This window comes from Drosophila ficusphila, unplaced genomic scaffold (assembly GCF_018152265.1).
Source record: "Drosophila ficusphila isolate 14025-0441.05 unplaced genomic scaffold, ASM1815226v1 contig_791, whole genome shotgun sequence".
NCBI lineage: Eukaryota > Metazoa > Arthropoda > Insecta > Diptera > Drosophilidae > Drosophila > Drosophila ficusphila.
This window is the reverse complement of record NW_025064737.1, coordinates 11,173,583-11,193,426: the sequence shown is the minus strand read 5'-3', so window position 1 is coordinate 11,193,426 and position 19,844 is coordinate 11,173,583. Positions and strand designations below refer to the sequence as shown.

The 19,844-nt window shown below is 43.1% G+C and overlaps 6 protein-coding genes across 10 annotated transcripts in view; 3 read left to right on the top strand and 3 right to left on the bottom strand.

Moving 5' to 3' along the window:
• Positions 1 to 2,355: 2,355 nt before the first annotated feature.
• LOC108098790 (polycomb protein Scm) lies at positions 2,356 to 6,662 on the top strand. The gene is made up of 4 exons (XM_017201928.2): positions 2,356 to 3,368; positions 3,430 to 4,347; positions 4,446 to 5,456; positions 5,519 to 6,662. Exons 1-4 carry the CDS (start codon positions 2,841 to 2,843, stop codon positions 5,654 to 5,656), a joined length of 2,595 nt encoding a protein of 864 aa, XP_017057417.1. The 5' UTR covers positions 2,356 to 2,840; the 3' UTR covers positions 5,657 to 6,662.
• Positions 6,663 to 6,936: 274 nt separating this feature from the next.
• On the bottom strand, positions 6,937 to 8,342 carry LOC108098800 (spermidine synthase). Its single transcript, XM_017201941.2, has 2 exons — positions 8,149 to 8,342; positions 6,937 to 7,728 (listed from the first exon to the last, which is right to left on the bottom strand). The coding sequence occupies exons 1-2, from the start codon at positions 8,280 to 8,282 to the stop codon at positions 6,999 to 7,001; spliced, it is 864 nt and encodes a 287-aa protein (XP_017057430.1). The 5' UTR covers positions 8,283 to 8,342; the 3' UTR covers positions 6,937 to 6,998.
• Positions 8,343 to 9,017: 675 nt separating this feature from the next.
• LOC108098796 (calreticulin) lies at positions 9,018 to 10,859 on the top strand. Its single transcript, XM_017201936.2, has 4 exons — positions 9,018 to 9,200; positions 9,284 to 9,388; positions 9,593 to 10,065; positions 10,183 to 10,859. Exons 1-4 carry the CDS (start codon positions 9,113 to 9,115, stop codon positions 10,732 to 10,734), a joined length of 1,218 nt encoding a protein of 405 aa, XP_017057425.1. The 5' UTR covers positions 9,018 to 9,112; the 3' UTR covers positions 10,735 to 10,859.
• Positions 10,860 to 11,200: 341 nt separating this feature from the next.
• Positions 11,201 to 12,663, bottom strand: LOC108098799 (zinc finger protein 664). Its single transcript, XM_017201940.2, has 2 exons — positions 12,003 to 12,663; positions 11,201 to 11,947 (listed from the first exon to the last, which is right to left on the bottom strand). Exons 1-2 carry the CDS (start codon positions 12,542 to 12,544, stop codon positions 11,326 to 11,328), a joined length of 1,164 nt encoding a protein of 387 aa, XP_017057429.1. The 5' UTR covers positions 12,545 to 12,663; the 3' UTR covers positions 11,201 to 11,325.
• Positions 12,664 to 16,261: 3,598 nt separating this feature from the next.
• LOC108098801 (gamma-interferon-inducible lysosomal thiol reductase) lies at positions 16,262 to 17,718 on the top strand. The gene is made up of 4 exons (XM_017201943.2): positions 16,262 to 16,522; positions 16,911 to 17,201; positions 17,276 to 17,413; positions 17,505 to 17,718. Exons 1-4 carry the CDS (start codon positions 16,421 to 16,423, stop codon positions 17,613 to 17,615), a joined length of 642 nt encoding a protein of 213 aa, XP_017057432.1. The 5' UTR covers positions 16,262 to 16,420; the 3' UTR covers positions 17,616 to 17,718.
• A 110-nt stretch (positions 17,719 to 17,828) lies between these two features.
• Positions 17,829 to 19,844, bottom strand: part of LOC108098788 — a 34,830-nt gene continuing 32,814 nt past the window's right edge. For all 5 annotated transcript variants that reach the window (XM_017201924.2, XM_017201923.2, XM_017201927.2 and 2 more), the window contains one exon: positions 17,829 to 19,808. In XM_017201924.2, the coding sequence (XP_017057413.1) occupies positions 18,309 to 19,808 (1,500 nt within the window). In that variant the 3' untranslated portion in view covers positions 17,829 to 18,308. The remainder of the gene's footprint in view (positions 19,809 to 19,844) is intronic.

Here is a 19,844-nt window from a genome sequence, read left to right as displayed (position 1 = left end):
TGATTAAGATACGTTTCCTAAGGAGAACTAGAAAAGGCGATGGATGATATGGATTTATTTGAATTGATTGCAATTTTGGGTGTCACGCTATTATTTCTTACTAATCTCTGTTATTAAGCTTTTTGACTTTTAGTGATAAGTAAACACTCATTTCAGAATACTAAAACTAACTCTGATATTTAGTTTAGCTTAACCGATTATTTACTTTAGTTTTTTAGTTAAGCACTTGTTAAAAGTTAAATGAGTTATAAATAACCAAAACAAAATTATAGTTGAGATTTAATTACGATTGTTTACATGCTTGTTAAAACTTTTTCAATTATGAGTAACACACACAGTTAGTTAAGCAATCTGAATTATAAAAGTCATCATATTTCGGCAACTTTTTTTACTACCAACAAGTTTAGTTGGCCCATGGAAGACTTAAGTGCAACAGTGTTGCCAGCTATCACAATTGTCCTTCGTCCTTCGGGACGTTGATCACCCACTTTGACATACTTTTTAATTGCTTTCAACACGTGTCTTCGAGTTTTAACGTATGTGCATGCATCGTCCTGTAATTAAGCACGTAGGCAAACGCCTCCATTTCCTGCCCAGCAGGATGCTTTATGGCTGATTGAATTCCGTCAAAATGCTACTCCCGCCACTCGTTTTTAATGTGAGCGATAATGTTATTGAGCGTGTAAGAGATTTTGTAGGTGCGATATAATAGGTTGCGAAACTTACTTTTCATTGTGCACACACCTTGTTTTCTCAACTATTAAAGAAGCGCCATTATAGTCTTGAATTCAAAAGCGTTGAATCCTTACTGTTTAAAAACCTTTAAGGGGTTAATAATAAACCTTCTTAATACTTTCACAATCCATTTTTTCTTAGGTTCTTTGTACTCATTAAGATGTTTATTAAATTATGCTCAGAGTTCAATCCCCACTAAATCGCCTACGATTACAACCCACTCGGCAACTCGCGGCCCAGAAACTTCTTTTGTCCGATTTGCGTAATAAGTCAATGACTCAACAACTCGTCTCTTGACACCCCTTTTTCTAATAGCCCACTGACGATTTGACAGGCGACTTAACGGACTTAACGGTAAACGGGCATTTAATGAGGAGCAGAAAAGGCAGTCGCCTCATTTCATCCAATTATCCTTGTTATGGGCAACCGATGGTTTCATCCAATTATACATGCTTTGACGATTGTGTGAGTGTCAAGGAACTTGGTGTCGGTCAAGTTAAGTCATTAATAATTAGGAACGCCTTAATCGCGACAGACACTTTATTGAATACTAAAGGAGGAAATAACTCATTCACTTAAACATTCAATTAACAATATTCTCCGGAACTTTTAACCACAATATTTGGCTTCCAGCTGAATCTCTTTGAAACGCGATTTTCATTGCAGTCGAAATGAGCGGATTATTCTTTGAAGCCTTTCAATTAAATCAAGTTACGGACCATTTAAGCATGGAAAGGAAAAATCAAACAGCAGTAGAAGTTAGTCAAAAAGTTAGCTTGGTATAAATTTCAGCTAATCCCAGAAAAGTTTCGCCAAACTTGTTTCATCTTTGAGGCTTCTCCGACGTCATGAGATGTAGAACTTACTGCGGACAAAATGTATTCGATCCCTTCGAATTAATGTAAGTCAATTATATTAATTCGCCTAACCACTTAATATATAATATTCATTTTATAACGTAACTTTCCCATTTCAAAATCATGTTCAACCAACCCCTTAATTGCGCATTTAACCCTTTCTGTGGAAAGTTTGTGTACCTGCGCCGCCTACAAATTTGCAGATAATAGTTTTGGGGGAGAACCCTTTTTTTCGCAAAAACAACTTGACAGCCATTAAAAATTAGCCACCTATTACGCCCACTTTATACAGCCAAAATTTGATTTACGAGCATATTGTACGTTTGCTGGATAAAAGAATTTCAATGGGACTAATGGGGTTTGTACGAATTATCTTAACAAAGCAATGACGGGTTCGTGGTGGTTTAAGTTTGTTAAACATACAAAATACCCTTTAATTTAATATTTAAAAATTGATTGCAACTTATTTTTTTCATTCTGTTATACATACTTTTAACAACGAAGTATAATTCTTTTAACAATAGGAATAATATAAAATAAATATAAATATAAAACTGAAGTTCTATGCATAAAGACAACTACGAAATTCATATCAATAATTAAATCAAACAGTGCATAATCAAAAAATTTGCAAGTTAAACGTTACTTTTGAAAAACAGTCGATGCGTCGATTTCATGCTTCGATAACATGAAATTATCGAATATCACTCAAAGCCATGATAAGTCGCACTTAATTATAAATCGATACGCCCGTATGACCGATAGTTCATCACTAGAAAAACAAATATGGCGGAGCCGTGCGTAAAAGTAAAAAAAGTGTAAAATTTTGCTGTTTAACCGACTCTGGCAAAGTAATTTCGCGTTGAAACCGCAAATTGGCAACTGCTCCATTCGTTAAATAAAAATCCCTACCTCTGGCGAACTAGGAACTGTTTTTGCGCCTTGCGCCAATGTTTGTAGAGTGCTGCTATGCGATTTGTGCTCCAATTTGTTATTACGTGACCTCAAGAACGCCGCAAAAATTCGCCAGGCAAAATTGAAAATAGTCCAACGCGAGTGCATTAAAAAAGGGACTTGTAGCTGGCGGCAAGTGATTGCAAGCAGGCGCAATGCATGTACATGCGTTTAAGTGCGCCGAAATAGAGCTAAACCGCATCAAAAAGATCGCCTGAGATGCCAAGGGGCTTGCCGGCGGGAAACAGCAAGTGCGACGACAACTAGGACAGCCCCAAAGGAGCCAAGAGAGCCATGTCCGGGGGACGCGACAGTAGCAATAGCAGCGGGAGCAACTCCGCTGCGGCGGGAAGCAATGCCAATGCCACCTCCTCATCATCCGCATCCTCCGCCACCGGAGCTAACGCCACCTCGCCCGCGTCTACGCAACGGCAACGCGGAAGACCGGCCAAGCGGGCCACTTGCACGTGGTGCGGCGAGGGGAAGCTGCCTCTGCAGTACGTCTTGCCTACGCAAACTGGCAAGAAGGAGTTCTGCTCGGAGACCTGCATCGCCGAGTTCCGCAAGGCTTATAGCAAGGGGGCGTGCACCCAGTGCGATAACGTCATCCGCGATGGAGCGCCCAACAAGGAGTTTTGCTCCATCATGTGCATGAACAAGCACCAGAAGAAGAACTGCTCCACCAGGCACAGCGGTGGCTCAACATCGGGCAAGGGTCTGGCGGAGAGCGAGCGCAAGTTGCTGGCCAGTGGAGCGCCCGCGCCGACGGGGCCCTTCCAATACGAGAGCTTTCACGTCTTCAACTGGGATGCCTATTTGGAGGTTAGTACTGCTGAAATTTATCTTTATAATCCAAAAACCATCAATGCGTTGCGTGTTTTAGGAAACGGGTAGCGAAGCTGCTCCTGCAGAATGTTTCAAACAGGCTCAGAATCCTCCCAACAATGACTTTAAGATCGGCATGAAGCTGGAAGCACTAGATCCACGCAACGTTACATCCACCTGCATTGCCACCGTAGTTGGAGTGCTGGGCTCCAGACTGAGGCTACGTTTAGACGGGAGTGACTCACAAAATGACTTTTGGAGGCTAGTGGACTCCACCGAAATTCATGCCATTGGGCACTGCGAAAAGAATGGTGGCATGCTGCAGCCACCGCTGGGATTCCGCATGAACGCCTCCAGCTGGCCTGGTTATCTGTGCAAGATCCTTAACAATGCCATGGTGGCGCCAGAGGATATCTTCCAGCCAGAGCCGCCTTCGCCAGAGGAAAACCTATTCAAGGTTGGCCAGAAATTGGAGGCGGTAGATAAAAAGAACCCGCAGCTGATTTGCTGTGCCACCGTTGACGCCATCAAGGATGATCAGATCCATGTGACCTTCGATGGCTGGCGAGGGGCATTCGACTATTGGTGCAATTACCGATCGCGTGACATTTTTCCCGCCGGTTGGTGTGCGCGGAGTTGTCACCCCATGCAGCCACCGGGTCATAAATCCCGCATGGACTCAAGCTCCAGCAAGCAGCGAGGTCCACGTCCCCGCTACACAGTGGTAACGGAATCGGAGGCTATGGTCCCCGCTTCTCCGGCTACTGCCCACTTCCATCCCAACTGCAAGGGCGGTCCGTTCATCAACAACTCAAAGTTGCCGTGCATGGTGACGGGGCCCACATACCAAACGCTGGCCAAGTTGTGTCTGCAGGAGGTTTTGGCAGCCAGCACGGACACGCAACAGCTTTCCAAGCTTCTGTTTGCATTGGAAGGAGATGTTCACATCGTAACGGCAGCGGGAAAGAATTTTACAGTGAGTATTATAATTCTACAACAATTCAACACAACATAAGTTTATTCTCTACAATTTATAAAGAACTAATTATGAATTTATGCCTTCACTCCTTTAAGGTTAAAATACCTTCGCCGCTGCGCATGAAGGATGACGAGAGCCTGGCGCAATTCATCGAAACATTGTGTACTACATGCCGAGCATGTGCGAATCTCATCTCCCTGGTTCACGAGACGGAGGAGTGCAAAAAGTGCGCCAACAGTCGAAAGCGCCAGTTGACCCAATCGGCTACACCGCCCACTTCACCAGTGCTCTCCGACAAGCGACATCGTCACTCGAGTTCGGCAACGACTCCACCCTCTGAGAAGGTGATCAAGCAGGAAGTGGGTGTTAAATCGCCCGCGGAGACCAAGCCGAAAACGCCGACGAACAACGGAAAGGAGCCTTCTAACCACCAGAACAACCACAGTCACAACAACAATAGTGCCAGTAAGCCCAGCACAAAGGCGATCATTAAAACAGAGAACGGAGTGGCCCCACAGACGTCATCCACAACGCAGGCTTTGCGGAAAGTACGCTTCCAGCACCGCGCCAACAGCAATAGCAGTGTGACCAATGGAAGCCTGGACGCGAGTCAGTCAACGCCCGTTTCCACCAGCCAGTGCAGCAGCTCGACAACATCATCTAGCACAAGTCTGGCCGGCGGATCGGCCAACACAAGCTCAATTGGCAAATACCTAGCGCCACTGGTGGCCGAAGTGCATCCGGAGCAGGTCAACGTGAAGCCCTCGAACAACTACTACAAGAGTCCTACGACACTCTCATCCAGCGCCTCATTGCCCACATCCGTGTCCACGCCTTTCACGGGCTGCCAGTCAGCCTCGTCCACTGCACTGGCTGCAGGCGGAGTTACGGCGGCTAAGGCGGCCACCGCTCCGGCAGGGGCAGCGGAAACGGCGGCTTCGACGAGCTACACAGCGATTACCTCACCCCTGAGCACACCCACGTCTGCTTCGGCGAACTCGCATCTGCGGTCGCAGCCCATCGACTGGACCATCGAAGAGGTGATTCAGTACATCGAGAGCAACGACAATTCCCTCGCAGTGCATGGCGATCTCTTCCGAAAGCATGTAAGTAACAACAACTTAATTAACGCTTTGAAACGATCGACTTATTGGTCTTGTGTTTACAGGAAATCGATGGTAAAGCTTTATTATTGCTAAATTCAGAAATGATGATGAAGTACATGGGCCTAAAGCTAGGACCAGCCTTAAAAATCTGCAATTTAGTCAATAAGGTCAATGGTCGTCGAAATAATATGGCACTCTAAAATAACACAGACTTGCAAGCAGAGAACTCTTGTTGAGTTGGACTTACATAGAAATTGTTAACAAATTAGTACCTCCCTCTAATGTAAAGCGAAACAAACATGAACAACATTCGATGATATGTTATGTGTTGGCTATTCCCGAAGAAAATAACCCTTCACCTTATTTTATTATATCGATAATATAAATCAAAGGCGCAAAATCGAATATAAGCGCGAAACATAAATTCCCTATTCAAAACGAACGCATAACAAATTGTAAACAGCCATGCTCCGGTTTTCAAAACCGTAATTTTTAGTTTTTGTTTATATTTTTTGAAAAACGCCTTAACGATTGCAATTAGGTACCTAAATTTATAAAATGTCTATCACGCGAAATTTGTATTTGAATACAAACTTTGTAGATGTGGGCTGTATAATCTACTCGAATTAGGCAAGTCTTTAATTATACATATATTCAAATTTGCCCAGTAAAAAAGTATACGTGCATAAATTATATTAAGTAGAGCCCGCAATTCCTAAAAAAGTGAAATAATTTTTAATTTTTTTATGATGCTCATTTCTTTGAAAACTGGAGTTAGGCTACCAAAAACGCAGTGCACATACATTATATTTATTACACATAAACACGCACATTAGACACCAAAATCTATCCGACACAAAAATGATATTTAAGAATAGACGAAAAAACAAACAAATATAAAATGAATGTACATATTTTACATATAATTTTGTAATTATGTATCAATTGCGTTTCCTAACTATAACACTATTTAATTAGTCATTAAACAACATGATGATATATTTTCTATTAAGTTACAAAAATTGAAAATCAATTTTTAGTTAAATCAAGAGCAGATTAAGGTACTTTTCGAAATTAAGAACAGCTTCCTTTTAAAGTTTTGCAATATGTGCGATATAATGAGTAACATTCGTTCGTGTAAAGTATTGCAATAAGTCTCATTATGTTTATTCAACAACCACTTACAAAATACAAAACTTAAATAGAGCCAACTGTATATATCATTACGTAATAAACATATTACACTTTGTTCTATTTTCAAAATATTTAAAATCACTTTGGATGGTAAGATAACACAAACCGGTAGGGAAGGGTGTATAAGATAATGAGAAAATCCAAAACCAGTTTGCTATTTCTTTTAACGTTGGTGCCCCAACAATTCCAATTAATTTATATCAGTGCGAGCAATACGGTTTTTAACAGGTTAAAACAAAGATAATGGCTACAAGAATTTCCATAGTGATATAACATCTGAGAAATGTTTAAATTATTGTCATATTTATTTTCAACAAACAGATACACAAAAATATCTTGACAAGTTGGTCATTCGTAAAAGTGCTTTTGCACCCATCGCGGAAGGGCAAAGGCAGCAGAATGAACCTCAGAAGAGTAGTACTTCAGATCAATAGCATCGATTTCTGACTTTCCAAGCTTGGGTTTGACAAAGTCTTGATTTTGGTTGAGGGAGCCCATGACGAAGCCAATGTGTCCGCAGGGATAGGAAGGAACAGAGGTGACGGCATAGGCTACTTTAGCGAAGTGCTCCTTGCAGCCCGACATTGTCTTCTTTATGTAGTCCAGATCCAGCCAGAAACTACCGCCTTGAGAGCAGACGATTCCATCGTCTTTCAAAGCGTGCTTCATAAGCTCGTAGTAGCTTTCCTGGAACAAGCTCACTGCGGGTCCAATTGGATCCGAACTGTCCGTGATGATGACATCGAATTCGTTTTTGTGTTTTTTCATGTAGTCGAAACCATCACCGATAGTTAGCTTCAATTTCTCATTCTCGAAACCACAAGCCATTGCCGGCAGGTATTTTTTGGATAGCTCCACAACGCGATCGTCGATCTCCACCTGATGCACTTCCTCTACTAAAGGATGCTTCACGACTTCTCGGGCTACGCCGCCATCACCACCGCCTACGATCAGGACCTTTTTGGGATTGGGATGCGCGCAGAGCGGCAGGAAGGATATCATTTCCTGATACGAGAACTCGTCCCTGGCCGTGCATTGGATAATGCCATCCAAAATCAAGCACCTTCCATAGGTTTCGCTGTAAGAGAATTATAAAGTTATTGATTATTTCAGAGGCAAATCAAATCTGAAAAACTAGCTGGCTGGCTATCAGTTTTTTTTTTCGTTTTTGGCCTTAGATGACTCCATCGATAAGGCTGTTGGTGCAGATCAAGAATAAAAGCAGAATGCGAAAGAGTAGGAAATGCTGTCAAGGCATATTTCAGTTGCCATGGAATTTTTTTGGCTTCTACAATCTTTTTACAAGGGACCTTCAATATAAGATGGGACTTGGGTTATCTCTAGTTTTTAATGCGGCATTAACAATATTTTAATCTATTTTTTTAACAACTTAAAAAAAAAACTTCATAAACCAGATCTAGGCAAAATAAATACTACAGTTGTAAACAATGTCATACTGTTTACCGGTGTTTGTTTATTTTTGTTGTTGGCAACTTACGTTTCAACAATCTGAATGTCCTGGAATTTTGACTTTTCTTTGTGAATTACCTCCTTAACTTTCAAGGAGAATGACTGGCCAGGCCACAGATCGGCCTGCAGTTCGCTGAACCATCCGTTAGTTAGGGAATCCATTTGTTTAATGCGGCATTCAAATCCACGTTTGATAAGATTGACTCAACACGTGCGCTTTTAACGAACGTACCGTATTTTCTACCAAGCTAGGTCTTAAAAAATACCTTTAAAAGGTTAGAAATAGAAATACCAACCAGCTTTTAATTTGATTATATTTTATTTTTATTTATGGACTTAGGTCATGTATTAGATTTTGGCAGATTAACACAGAAGGATTAATAATTAATAATTATTTCTACACGTTTTGTTTACTTGATTTTTTTTTTTACGTATTGGCGAAATGCACAAATTTTTTAACAGTTTTACATTTTATTATTTTTTGTAAAAATCCAAATAAATGTTAAAGTCTGAGTTACATTACTATTAAAAAAAATGTACCTAAGAACTTTAACAAAACGAAACAAATAAAAATTTTTAGGAAAAAAGTGCAATTTTTTAATAGTGGTTCACGGATGATACTACTATATTATATTTCATATTATTAATTTAATTTTAAATTAATAGTACGCAAACGGTCACTTTAGTGTTTCTAACTCCAGCTCAAACCAGTGATAACGGCAGGGCTGCACTGCGATAACGTATCGAAATCATCCCTGATCGGGGTAAAAGAATACGTAGACGCACTTGATTGGCCTGGTTTGGACCAATGAAAACGTTCCAGCGAAACAAATCGTCATATTTGTCGTCCCCCTCCTGCACGCACAATTCAAATGCAATAAATAAATAGTACTTTTCTTGCCGGCATTTAGCATTTAACTTTAAGCGAGTTCGGTCAGCCAGCGAAGTTGGTAGAGTCAGTCACAGTCAGAAAGTAGTGCGGGATCGTTCACATGATGTGGTGCAAAACAGTTATTGTGTTGCTGGCGACAGTCGGCTTCATTAGTGCCGAGGTCTACTTAAAGGAGAATTTCGACAACGGTAAGTAATCGCGGCCCCCCCGAGATTCATTCCCCTCGGCATGTGGTTTTCAATGAAATAAAAAAAACCGCCTACTTCCGCAGAAAACTGGGAGGATACGTGGATCTACAGCAAACATCCTGGCAAGGAGTTTGGAAAATTCGTCCTCACCCCCGGCACCTTCTACAACGATGCTGAGGCCGACAAAGGTATGTGTCACTCCCTTCCATTTCAATGTATTCTTTTTCGTTCTTCCTCCATTTTATTTTTTCGACGGCGTGTTATCTACGTGCTTGTGTAGAGAAAAACCACTACGTGTACGTTTTTACGTTTTCGAGTAGCTATAGTAACCGTATACATATTTTTTTTCTTCTTTTCCCCCCTCCCTCTCTTCGCCTTATTTGTGTACATAGGTATTCAGACTTCTCAGGACGCGCGATTCTACGCGGCTAGCCGCAAGTTCGATGGCTTCTCCAACGAGGACAAGCCCCTCGTGGTGCAGTTTTCCGTGAAACACGAGCAGAACATTGACTGCGGCGGCGGCTACGTGAAGCTGTTCGACTGCTCCCTGGACCAGACTGACATGCACGGCGAATCGCCGTACGAGATCATGTTCGGCCCGGATATCTGCGGTCCTGGCACCAAGAAGGTCCATGTTATCTTCAGCTACAAGGGCAAGAACCACTTGATCAGCAAAGACATCCGCTGCAAAGATGACGTGTACACCCATTTCTACACGCTGATTGTGCGACCGGACAATACCTATGAAGTGCTCATCGACAACGAGAAGGTTGAATCCGGTAACCTGGAGGACGATTGGGACTTCCTGGCCCCCAAGAAGATCAAGGACCCGTCCGCCACGAAGCCCGAGGACTGGGACGATAAGGTGTGTAAATAACTCACGAGCTGAGATTGTTGACGTGCCGGCTTGTTGGGAAAACACCGATTGAAAAACCGGTTTTACCGCATTGTTATTAATTGATATACACACCTACTTATATAGGCCACCATTCCCGACCCTGATGACAAGAAGCCCGAGGATTGGGACAAGCCAGAGCACATCCCCGACCCTGATGCCACCAAGCCCGAGGATTGGGACGATGAGATGGACGGCGAGTGGGAGCCACCCATGATCGACAACCCCGAGTTCAAGGGCGAGTGGCAGCCAAAGCAGCTGGACAACCCCAACTACAAGGGAGCCTGGGAGCACCCGGAGATCGCCAATCCCGAGTATGTGCCCGATGACAAGCTGTATCTGCGCAAGGAGATCTGCACCCTGGGCTTCGACCTCTGGCAGGTCAAGTCGGGTACCATCTTCGACAACGTCCTGATCACGGACGACGTGGAACTGGCCGCCAAGGTTGCTGCCGAGGTTAAGGCCACTCAGGCCGGCGAGAAGAAGATGAAGGAGGCTCAGGATGAGGTGCAGCGCAAGAAGGATGAGGAGGAGGCGAAAAAGGCGTCCGACAAGGACGATGAGGACGAGGATGATGACGACGAGGAGAAGGATGAATCTAAGCAAGACAAAGATCAAAGCGAACACGACGAATTGTAAGGACGTTTAGGGAAAATTACGTCGAAAAATATTCGGTATTTTTTGTGTGTTGGTAACTGCTTTGATGTTGTAAGCAAACGGAAACCACAATTACAATTTGTAAGACTTATAATTTATAAACAAAACTTGTTGTTTTATTCCGGATGTTCTTCGGTAAATTTTTTCTAAGGGGTGGGTACTTTGCTTGTTTATGAAAACTGCGCAGAGCTGCCACGTGCCCAAAAATCACAGCGAGGGGGCAACGCTAAAATGGTATCTATAACGTTTTTTTCAAACGCAGAGCTATGACCCCTTGTAAAGGAAAGTAAAAGATAAATATTTAAATGTATTTGTAAGAGCTGCATGATAAAGCAGTCCAATATTAGCTCATCGAAGTCTCTAGAAGTTGTAGACATTAATGAATTAAAAACAGGCTTGCAATGAAATGATATTAAGAACTGCAGTCAGAAGATAAAGTCGCAAGAACATTTAAACATATCGATTTACGTATTGGATGCAAGTGAACCACTTAAAATTTACTTAAAACATGATATAAATGTATGATTTATGCCTATTCGAATAAACCGTAGTCCTAAGCGTATCCATCGGCAGTTATTGTTCGCTATCACGATGCTTGGCAAGAAGGTGGCGCTTCACGTGATGTTTCTCCCGGAATTCCCGCATGCAGATAGTGCACTTATAAGGGCGTTCGCCTGTGTGACGTCGCCGGTGCTTGGCCAAGTTATTGTTGTCCGAAAAACGTTTGGAACAAGTTGCACATTTATAAGGCTTCTCGCCCGTATGCGTGCGGATGTGAATTATGAGACCGTGCTTTGAGCGGAAGTTTGACTCGCAAAAGGGACAACAGTGAGGTCGTTCGCCGATATGCGCGTTAATGTGCACCTGAAGAGCCGACTTATTGGTGAATCCCACCCCGCAGTATGTGCACTTATGAGGTCCCGGTCTGCACTCCTCAGCGGTGTGGATTAACAAGTGGACCTTGAGATTCTGATCGTCCGGAAAAGTCTGCGGGCAGTAAGGGCACTGGACAGTCCGAAACTTCATCTCCTGGCATTCGTGGCTGTCCAAGCTTTGGGTAGTGGAAAATACCTTCAAGCAAACGGGGCACTCAACGGTGGCATAACTGTTGTGGTAGCACAAGTGCTTATCCAGGTCCGATTTGAATAAAAACATCTCTCCGCAGTTTTTGCAAAAATGGGAGTTGCTGTGAACTCTGTAAACATGCACATTATTAGAACACTTTACAATCTTTGACTAAGTATAGTTACTTCATGTGCTCCTGTAGTTTTCGTTGATGCTTAAACTCTTTGATGCAGATTTCACACTTAAAGGACTGCTTAGTTTTAATATTTTGCTTCCTTCTAGCTCTTATAGTTCCTTTTGGCTTTCGCCTATTCTTTTCAACTGCTATTTTAGGCGATTCTTCTTGGAGAACGGTCTCTGGCTGGCTTTCTTCAATAAACTCCCCCTTAAGGTCCAGATTCTCGTCATAAAGTTCCTCGATGACTAGATAGTCTCCTTCTGGTTCCTCTTTGATGATCTGGGGGTTACTTATCGCCCAATAGAATTTCTGGTAGCTCTCCTCGCATCTCCGCTTAAATCCGTAGGCAGTTCGCGCATCGTGGACACAGGCAATGCAAATTTTTTGGGGCAGTGAATCCCCAGGATCCAATTGCACGTCGGCACAAGACTTTACCATTTCGGCCAGATCAGGCTTCTCGTCTCCTTCAAAATCCATTTGCTGGTGCTGGTCGAAAATGCCCATCAAATTATTCGAGTGGGTGCCACAAACTCGACACAAGTCCTCCATTTTTATTATAAATCAACTTCCAAAGTGCCTTTTTGAGAACTAAGAGTATTTAAAATTAACTAAAAGGAGGTGAAATTTTTGTTTGCTTGTCTGCGGCTATTAGGGATGGACGATATTGACGTGACCGGGAAGTGGATTTAAAAATAGCGGCACTGTGATTTAAAATTTCGGAAATCGATAACACATATTGGTATCGGGTAGTTTTTAGTTCAAATTGCGCGGGTTCCTGGATCCACTAAGTTGCTTCTAGACTGTAGATAAGCATCAATGACCACCCGTATAAGCTAGATTTTTGAAAAACATAAGCTAGAATGAGCTTAAATTTAAATGCCATAAAGCATATTTTTGTTACAAAACAAACTGTTGATGTCGCATATACATATAAAACTAGAATTTGCTAGATTTTTCATTTCAAATAAGCTATATTTCAAGATATAAGCTACATGGAAATTTTATAAGCTTTTCTAGTTTTAAATATGCTAGAATTAGCTTATTATAAGTTAAACTGGCAACACTGATAAACAGATTTCAAACACCAGGCAAACATAATCCACAGCTAGCAACAGATGCATAATAGTGACAACATTTATTAACGGGGCTTATGGCTGGTAGAAAACTTGATCATTTTGAATCGCCAAGTGCCCAGTAGAAAATCTGCTAATTTGGAATCGTCAAATGCCCAGTAGAAAATCTGCTCAACAAAAACCAAAGAAACTTTTCGGCGACCACCTTCTGAATAGTTATGATCGCCTGATGCTTCAAATTTAAATCCCACACTAAGCGCGATCGAGACAGCTGATTTTGTTCGTCAAATCGCTGTGTTTAGATTTCAAACACCAGGCAAACATAATCCACAGCTAGCAACAGATGCCTAAAAGTGACCAGTAGAAAATCTGCAGAAAAACACCAGGCAAACATAATCCACATCTAGCAACAGATGCAAAAGAGTGGCAACATTTATTAACGGGGCTTATGGCTGGTAGAAAATCTGAGCATTTTGAATCGCCAAAGTGCCCAGTAGAAAATCTGCTCAACAGAAACCAAAGAAACTTTTCGGCAACCACCTTCTGAATAGTTATGATCGCCTGATGCTTCAAATTTAAATTCCACACTTCGCGCGATCAAGACAGCTGATCATTTTGAATCGCCAAGTGCCCAGTAGAAAATCTGCTCATTTGGAATCGCCAAATACCCAGTAGAAAATCTGCTCAACAAAAACCAAAGAAACTTTTCGGCGACCACCCTCTGAATAGTTATGATCGCCTGATGCTTCAAATTTAAATTCCACACTATGCGCGATCGAGACAGCTGATTTTGTTCGTCAAATCGCTATGTGTTTAGATTTCAAACACCAGGCAAACATAATCCACAGCTAGCAACAGATGCCTAAAAGTGACCAGTAGAAAATCTGCAGAAAAACACCAGGCAAACATAATCCACAGCTAGCAACAGATGCAAAAGAGTGGCAACATTTATTAACGGGGCTTATGGCTGGTAGAAAATCTGATCATTTTGAATCGCCAAGTGCCCAGTAGAAAATCTGCTAATTTGGAATCGCCAAATGCCGAGTAGAAAATCTGCTCAACAAAAACCAAAGAAACTTTTCGGCGTCCACCCTCTGAATAGTTATGATCGCCTGATGCTTCAAATTTAAATTCCACACTAAGCGCGATCGAGACAGCTGATTTTGTTCGTCAAATCGCTATGTGTTTAGATTTCAAACACCAGGCAAACATAATCCACAGCTAGCAACCGATGCCTAAAAGTGACCAGTAGAAAATCTGCAGAAAAACACCAGGCAAACATAATCCACAGCTAGCAACAGATGCAAAAGAGTGGCAACATTTATTAACGGGGCTTATGGCTGGTAGAAAATCTGATCATTTTGAATCGCCAAGTGCCCAGTAGAAAATCTGCTAATTTGGAATCGCCAAATGCCGAGTAGAAAATCTGCTCAACAAAAACCAAAGAAACTTTTCGGCAACCACCTTCTGAATAGTTATGATCGCCTGATGCTTCAAATTTAAATTCCACACTTCGCGCGATCAAGACAGCTGATCATTTTGAATCGCCAAGTGCCCAGTAGAAAATCTGCTCATTTGGAATCGCCAAATACCCAGTAGAAAATCTGCTCAACAGAAACCAAAGAAACTTTTCGGCGACCACCTTCTGAATAGTTATGATCGCCTGATGCTTCAAATTTAAATTCCACACTTCGAGTGATCGAGACATCTGATTTTGTTCGTCAAATCGCTATGTGTTTAGATTTCAAACACCAGGCAAACATAATCCACAGCTAGCAACAGATGCATAATAGTGACAACATTTATTAACGGGGCTTATGGCTGGTAGAAAACTTGATCATTTTGAATCGCCAAGTGCCCAGTAGAAAATCTGCTCATTTGGAATCGCCAAATACCCAGTAGAAAATCTGCTCAACAAAAACCAAAGAAACTTTTCGGCGACCACCTTCTGAATAGTTATGATCGCCTGATGCTTCAAATTTAAATTCCACACTTCGAGTGATCGAGACATCTGATTTTGTTCGTCAAATCGCTATGTGTTTAGATTTCAAACCCCAGGCAAACATAATCCACAGCTAGCAACAGATGCATAATAGTGACAACATTTATTAACGGGGCTTATGGCTGGTAGAAAACTTGATCATTTTGAATCGCCAAGTGCCCAGTAGAAAATCTGCTCATTTGGAATCGCCAAATACCCAGTAGAAAATCTGCTCAACAAAAACCAAAGAAACTTTTCGGCGACCACCTTCTTAATAGTTATGATCGCCTGATGCTTTAAATTTAAATTCCACATTTAAATCCACAGCAAGCAATTATAATAATTTAAACTAGCATAAGCATTAACATAGTAATTGTAATCATATAATGCAAACTGAAATCGAGAAAACCAACTTCTGTCGAGAATCAGAAGGCATGAAATAGCAATTTTAACGCTGCCGTAAAGTTTATCAGTTAATATATTATAATAGTGAATGGAAACGATATTTGTATACCCTTGCAGAGGGTATTAAAATTTCGGTCAGAAGTTTACATCGTAGTAAAGAAGACACCTCAGACCCCATAAAGTATAAATATTCTTGCTCATCATCACAAAAATTTCATAAAAATCTGACCTTATCATACCTAATACAATCCTCTTCCAAATATCCAAAAAATAGGTTTGCTGAAAATTGACCACAATTCACCAATTCTAAGTCCCTAAATTTTTTAATTTTATTCAGATTTGGAAGTGGGATATCTCTAAAAGATTGTATTTTAATTCTATAACGAACTGCATCTTTAGTTAATTTTTTTTATTTTTTGTCCGATTTTGTCAGTTTTCTTTCATATGGTAGACCGTGAAAGTTTTGACGAATTTAAGAAACAGCTTAGGTTTGACATGAAAGCGGCATTAATTGCCTTAGAAGTATTTTAAGATTGCTTAAACCTTAAATATAATGAATAATTTGTTAACCTTCAAAATGTATGAAAAGATAACATTGATCTTACTTGCTGTTATTTGTAGTTAGTTTGATGTGTGAAAATATAGAATTCGTCGGTTAATTGTATGTTCGCTTAGTTAAGCTTTTTAATCGAAATAAGCTGAGTCAAGAAACCGGCTTACCTGCGAGAACGCCGAAGAGAGGTGGTAAAACAGCTCTCCCCTTTTTTCAGTTCGGTGCTGGCCAAAATTAAGCACCGAATGTGACAAAACGGCGCTCAGTTGTTGAACTAAAATCGAGACCGACGGTCGCATAAACTTGGGCTTGGCATTCACAAAGGCAATCCAACGGACGCGCAGACCTTCGTTTTGAACCCCAACAAAGGCCAATCGATTTGCGTACATAAAGCTCAAAACACTAGCTAGAACATGTTCAAGTTAGCTACAGCTTCAAGCATCCTGCTGCTGATCCTGTCTTTCGGATGGGCAGAGCTCGAAGAAAAGCCTCGGGAAAAGCGTCAGTCGAACAAGGTTTGGTTGCTTTCTAAAGGTCTCATTATATCTGTGGTTTATTTTCTAAATTTCGTTTTTATAATTTAGTTTTTAATATATATATTAATATATATATAATACAATGGATACACTTTTAAAAAAGTTCTAAGTTAGCCGTTCCCTGCAACAAACTCTCATTCTTTTAGATAGATATATAGATATTTTTCTACAAAACTCCAAACTTTCGCTATGCTAATTTCCCTCAAAACTTGAATTTATTTTTGAGTCTAAAATGTATAATTATAATTTATAAATGTGGCTAAAGGTGACCTTATTAACAACACATTTTAACTTAATTGAAAACCAAGCTCTGACTTCTGTTTTCATTTAACTAGTTGTTTAAAACTTAATTGATTTTTTATTTCAGCTGCACGTAACGCTGCTCTACGAGTCCTTGTGTCCGGACAGCAGGAAGTTCATGTACCAATTAGGACCCGTTTACGAAGAGTTCCAGGACTACATTGACATTCTGCTGGTGCCCTTCGGCAAGTCCCTGTCAGAACAGAACGGAGCCATCTTCCTCTGCCAGCACGGACCGGCTGAGTGCAAGGGCAATCGCCTCCAGAGTTGCGTCATCAACAGCACGGGAAACCAGGCGGCACAGGTGAAATTCGTGGTGTGCCAAATGCTGGCACCGGATGCCTCCCGCATCGATAAGGTACATATGGTATATTTGCCCAATTGATTAACGAGTATTATGCCAATGATGCGCCCATCACTTGCCATCCGCAGTGTGCCAGGGAGGCGGGTCTGCTCACCGATGTGGACCAATGTGTGTCCAGCGAGACGGGCACCAAGCTGCAGCTGCAGGCGGAGCTGGTGACCAAACAGTACAGCCCGAGCTTCATTCCCACCATCGTCTACAATGGCGTAAGTTGCCGCGATCGATCGATCGCCATTGCCGTAATCGAATGCACTCAACTGGTTTTCGTACTCGCTTTTCGTTTCCACCATGCAACAGGTCTTCGATCAACAGCTGCAGGACCATTCGCTCCACGATTTCCGCGGCACCGTTTGCTATTTGTTGCGTCAACAAAACTCGCTGCCCAGCAGCAGCACAATCTGCCAGTAGATCTGCTAAATGTTCAATGTAACTGCTTCAAGATTGGAATGAAATTAAAATTCACAAACTGGTTTCTTCAGCCGAACAAGAATGTCTCTCTGCCGGGGGATTGAAGTTGATGTATTCACATGTGAAACAAGAAGGTCACAGAGAAAAATCACTACAAAATGGGTTCAATTTTGTTCGTACATAATCTTTAAAAATAAGTTAAATGGTTACTCATTTTGTTCAGTATTTAAAACTTTATTTGGATAAGAAAATCTGACCAATTTCGTTCACATTTTTTCTCTGTGCCGCACTTATTGTTCAGATAATAATTTATAATGGTTCGTAAGATACAGTTCATCAATTACAATCGTGTAAGTATATATAGTACATGCAGTGCTTAGGGCAACTAGTTTATTTACAGGGGCGTACAATATAAATTCATTACTTTTTGGAATAGGGGGCACAGAATCGATGATGGGATGGATGGGCAATGGGGAATGGGGGAATATCGTTAGGTTTTCCTCTCGATGAACCAACAACAAATGACTTAATTGGCTAAGGGCTAATCGCTATAACTAAAACTAGGCTTTCAATTTCATGCACTTTGTGTGTTTGCTGTGTTCGCTGACGGGTGTGCAGAAATAACAATTTGTAGACGGTGTTTCGGTTTTTCGGTTATCCGTTGTGATTAAAGCATTTCCCTCAAACTCAAACTCAAACTGCGGTGCCAGGAGTCTTCGGAGCGGATGAGCCCACCGATCCACCGGTGGTCGCATTCAAGCTGAGCGATCGACGTGGAGCCGGCTTCGGTGGAATCTGCGGCTTGACCGGCGCGATCTTGGCCAGCGTTAAAGTCGCCTCGCTGATCAGTGGCTGCTGGTGGCTGGGTCGCTCCTTCTCCTGGAACTCTACATAGCCGCTTTCGTCGCTGTCGGAGTCCTCGGCCGGATGGTCACTCCTCGCCTGCGTGTCCAGCTCATCGCTTCCGGAATTGCTGCGCTTCAGCGTGATGCTGCTCGAGCTGCTGTAGTTGGTGGCATCGCCGCTGCCGCTGCTGTTGCGCAGCTGCTGCTCCAGTCTTTGGTAGATCATCATCTGCTCCAGCACCTGCGCCTGCTCCAGCTCCAAGTCCTGCAGTTGCAGCTGCGACTGCTCCAGCTGGGACCCGGCATCACTGTCCCTCTTGCTGCCACTGTAATCCTCGTGATTGGCGTTTGTGACTGTGCTGGCCGTCTCGCAGCCACTCGAAATGGATCCCTCGTCGCTGTCCGGACTGGCCAGTCCCTGCTGGGCGGATCCCCCGCCCCCCGTCGCCGCCGAAGTGCTGGCCGTCGTCGAGCTGGACGCATTCGAGGAGATCGATGACTGCGCCTGGTGGCGATACTTCAGGCTGGCCTCGTTGCTCGCCCGCATCTTCCGCATCGAACTGCGGTGCAGCATGGTCAGCATGGCGGCGTGCCGGAAGTAGTGATCGTCCGCATCGTCCAGGAAGTCCTCCTCGCCGTCGCTGCAGACGCCACTGCGTCGCTGGGCGGGCACATCGTGCTCCTCGCCACTGAAGTCCGCCTCCGGATCTGCACTGGGATCGGGGTTGATGGTGGGCAGCAAGCTGAGCGGCTCGCCCTCCTCCTCCACCTCCTTCAGGTCGCTGAGGCTCACCATGCTCTGGCTGCTGTTCTTGTGCAGCTGCATGTCGAAGTACGGCAACAGCTCGTTGCTCAGGGTCGTGTCGAATTTGAGCAGCTTCTCGAAGTCATCCGAATCGGAGCCGTCGCTGATGGGACCGCCAACGGCTGTCATCTTCTGTGCCTCCTCCTGCGGCAGCTCCTTGGCCATGTGCGAGCTGCAGCAGGGCGAGAAGGCCTGGATCTTTCCAGTTCTCCTAATGGAGTGACCGCGACGACAGCGACGCCTGCCCAAGGTCATGGCCGGGTAGAGGGAGTCCTTCTGGCAGCAGGGCATCATCTCCGGCTCGTTGGTGTCCTCGATCTCGTCGCCCTCCTCCTCGCCGATGGCCTCCTCGATGGCCATCAGCTTGGGCGCCGACTTGGAGCGCTCCAGCGGCGGTCGATAGTTGTTGCCGCCCACACTCAGCATGATCTTGCGGCGCGGCAAGCTCGGATTGTCGTAGACGGCGTTGGCCAAACTCAGGCGAGCGTTCTGCTTCAGAATTTTCTCACGTTTAAATTCGCGCAAAGCGCTCTCCAGGTTCTCCTAGGGGCACGAAGATAAGGAAACAGGTTAGCCATG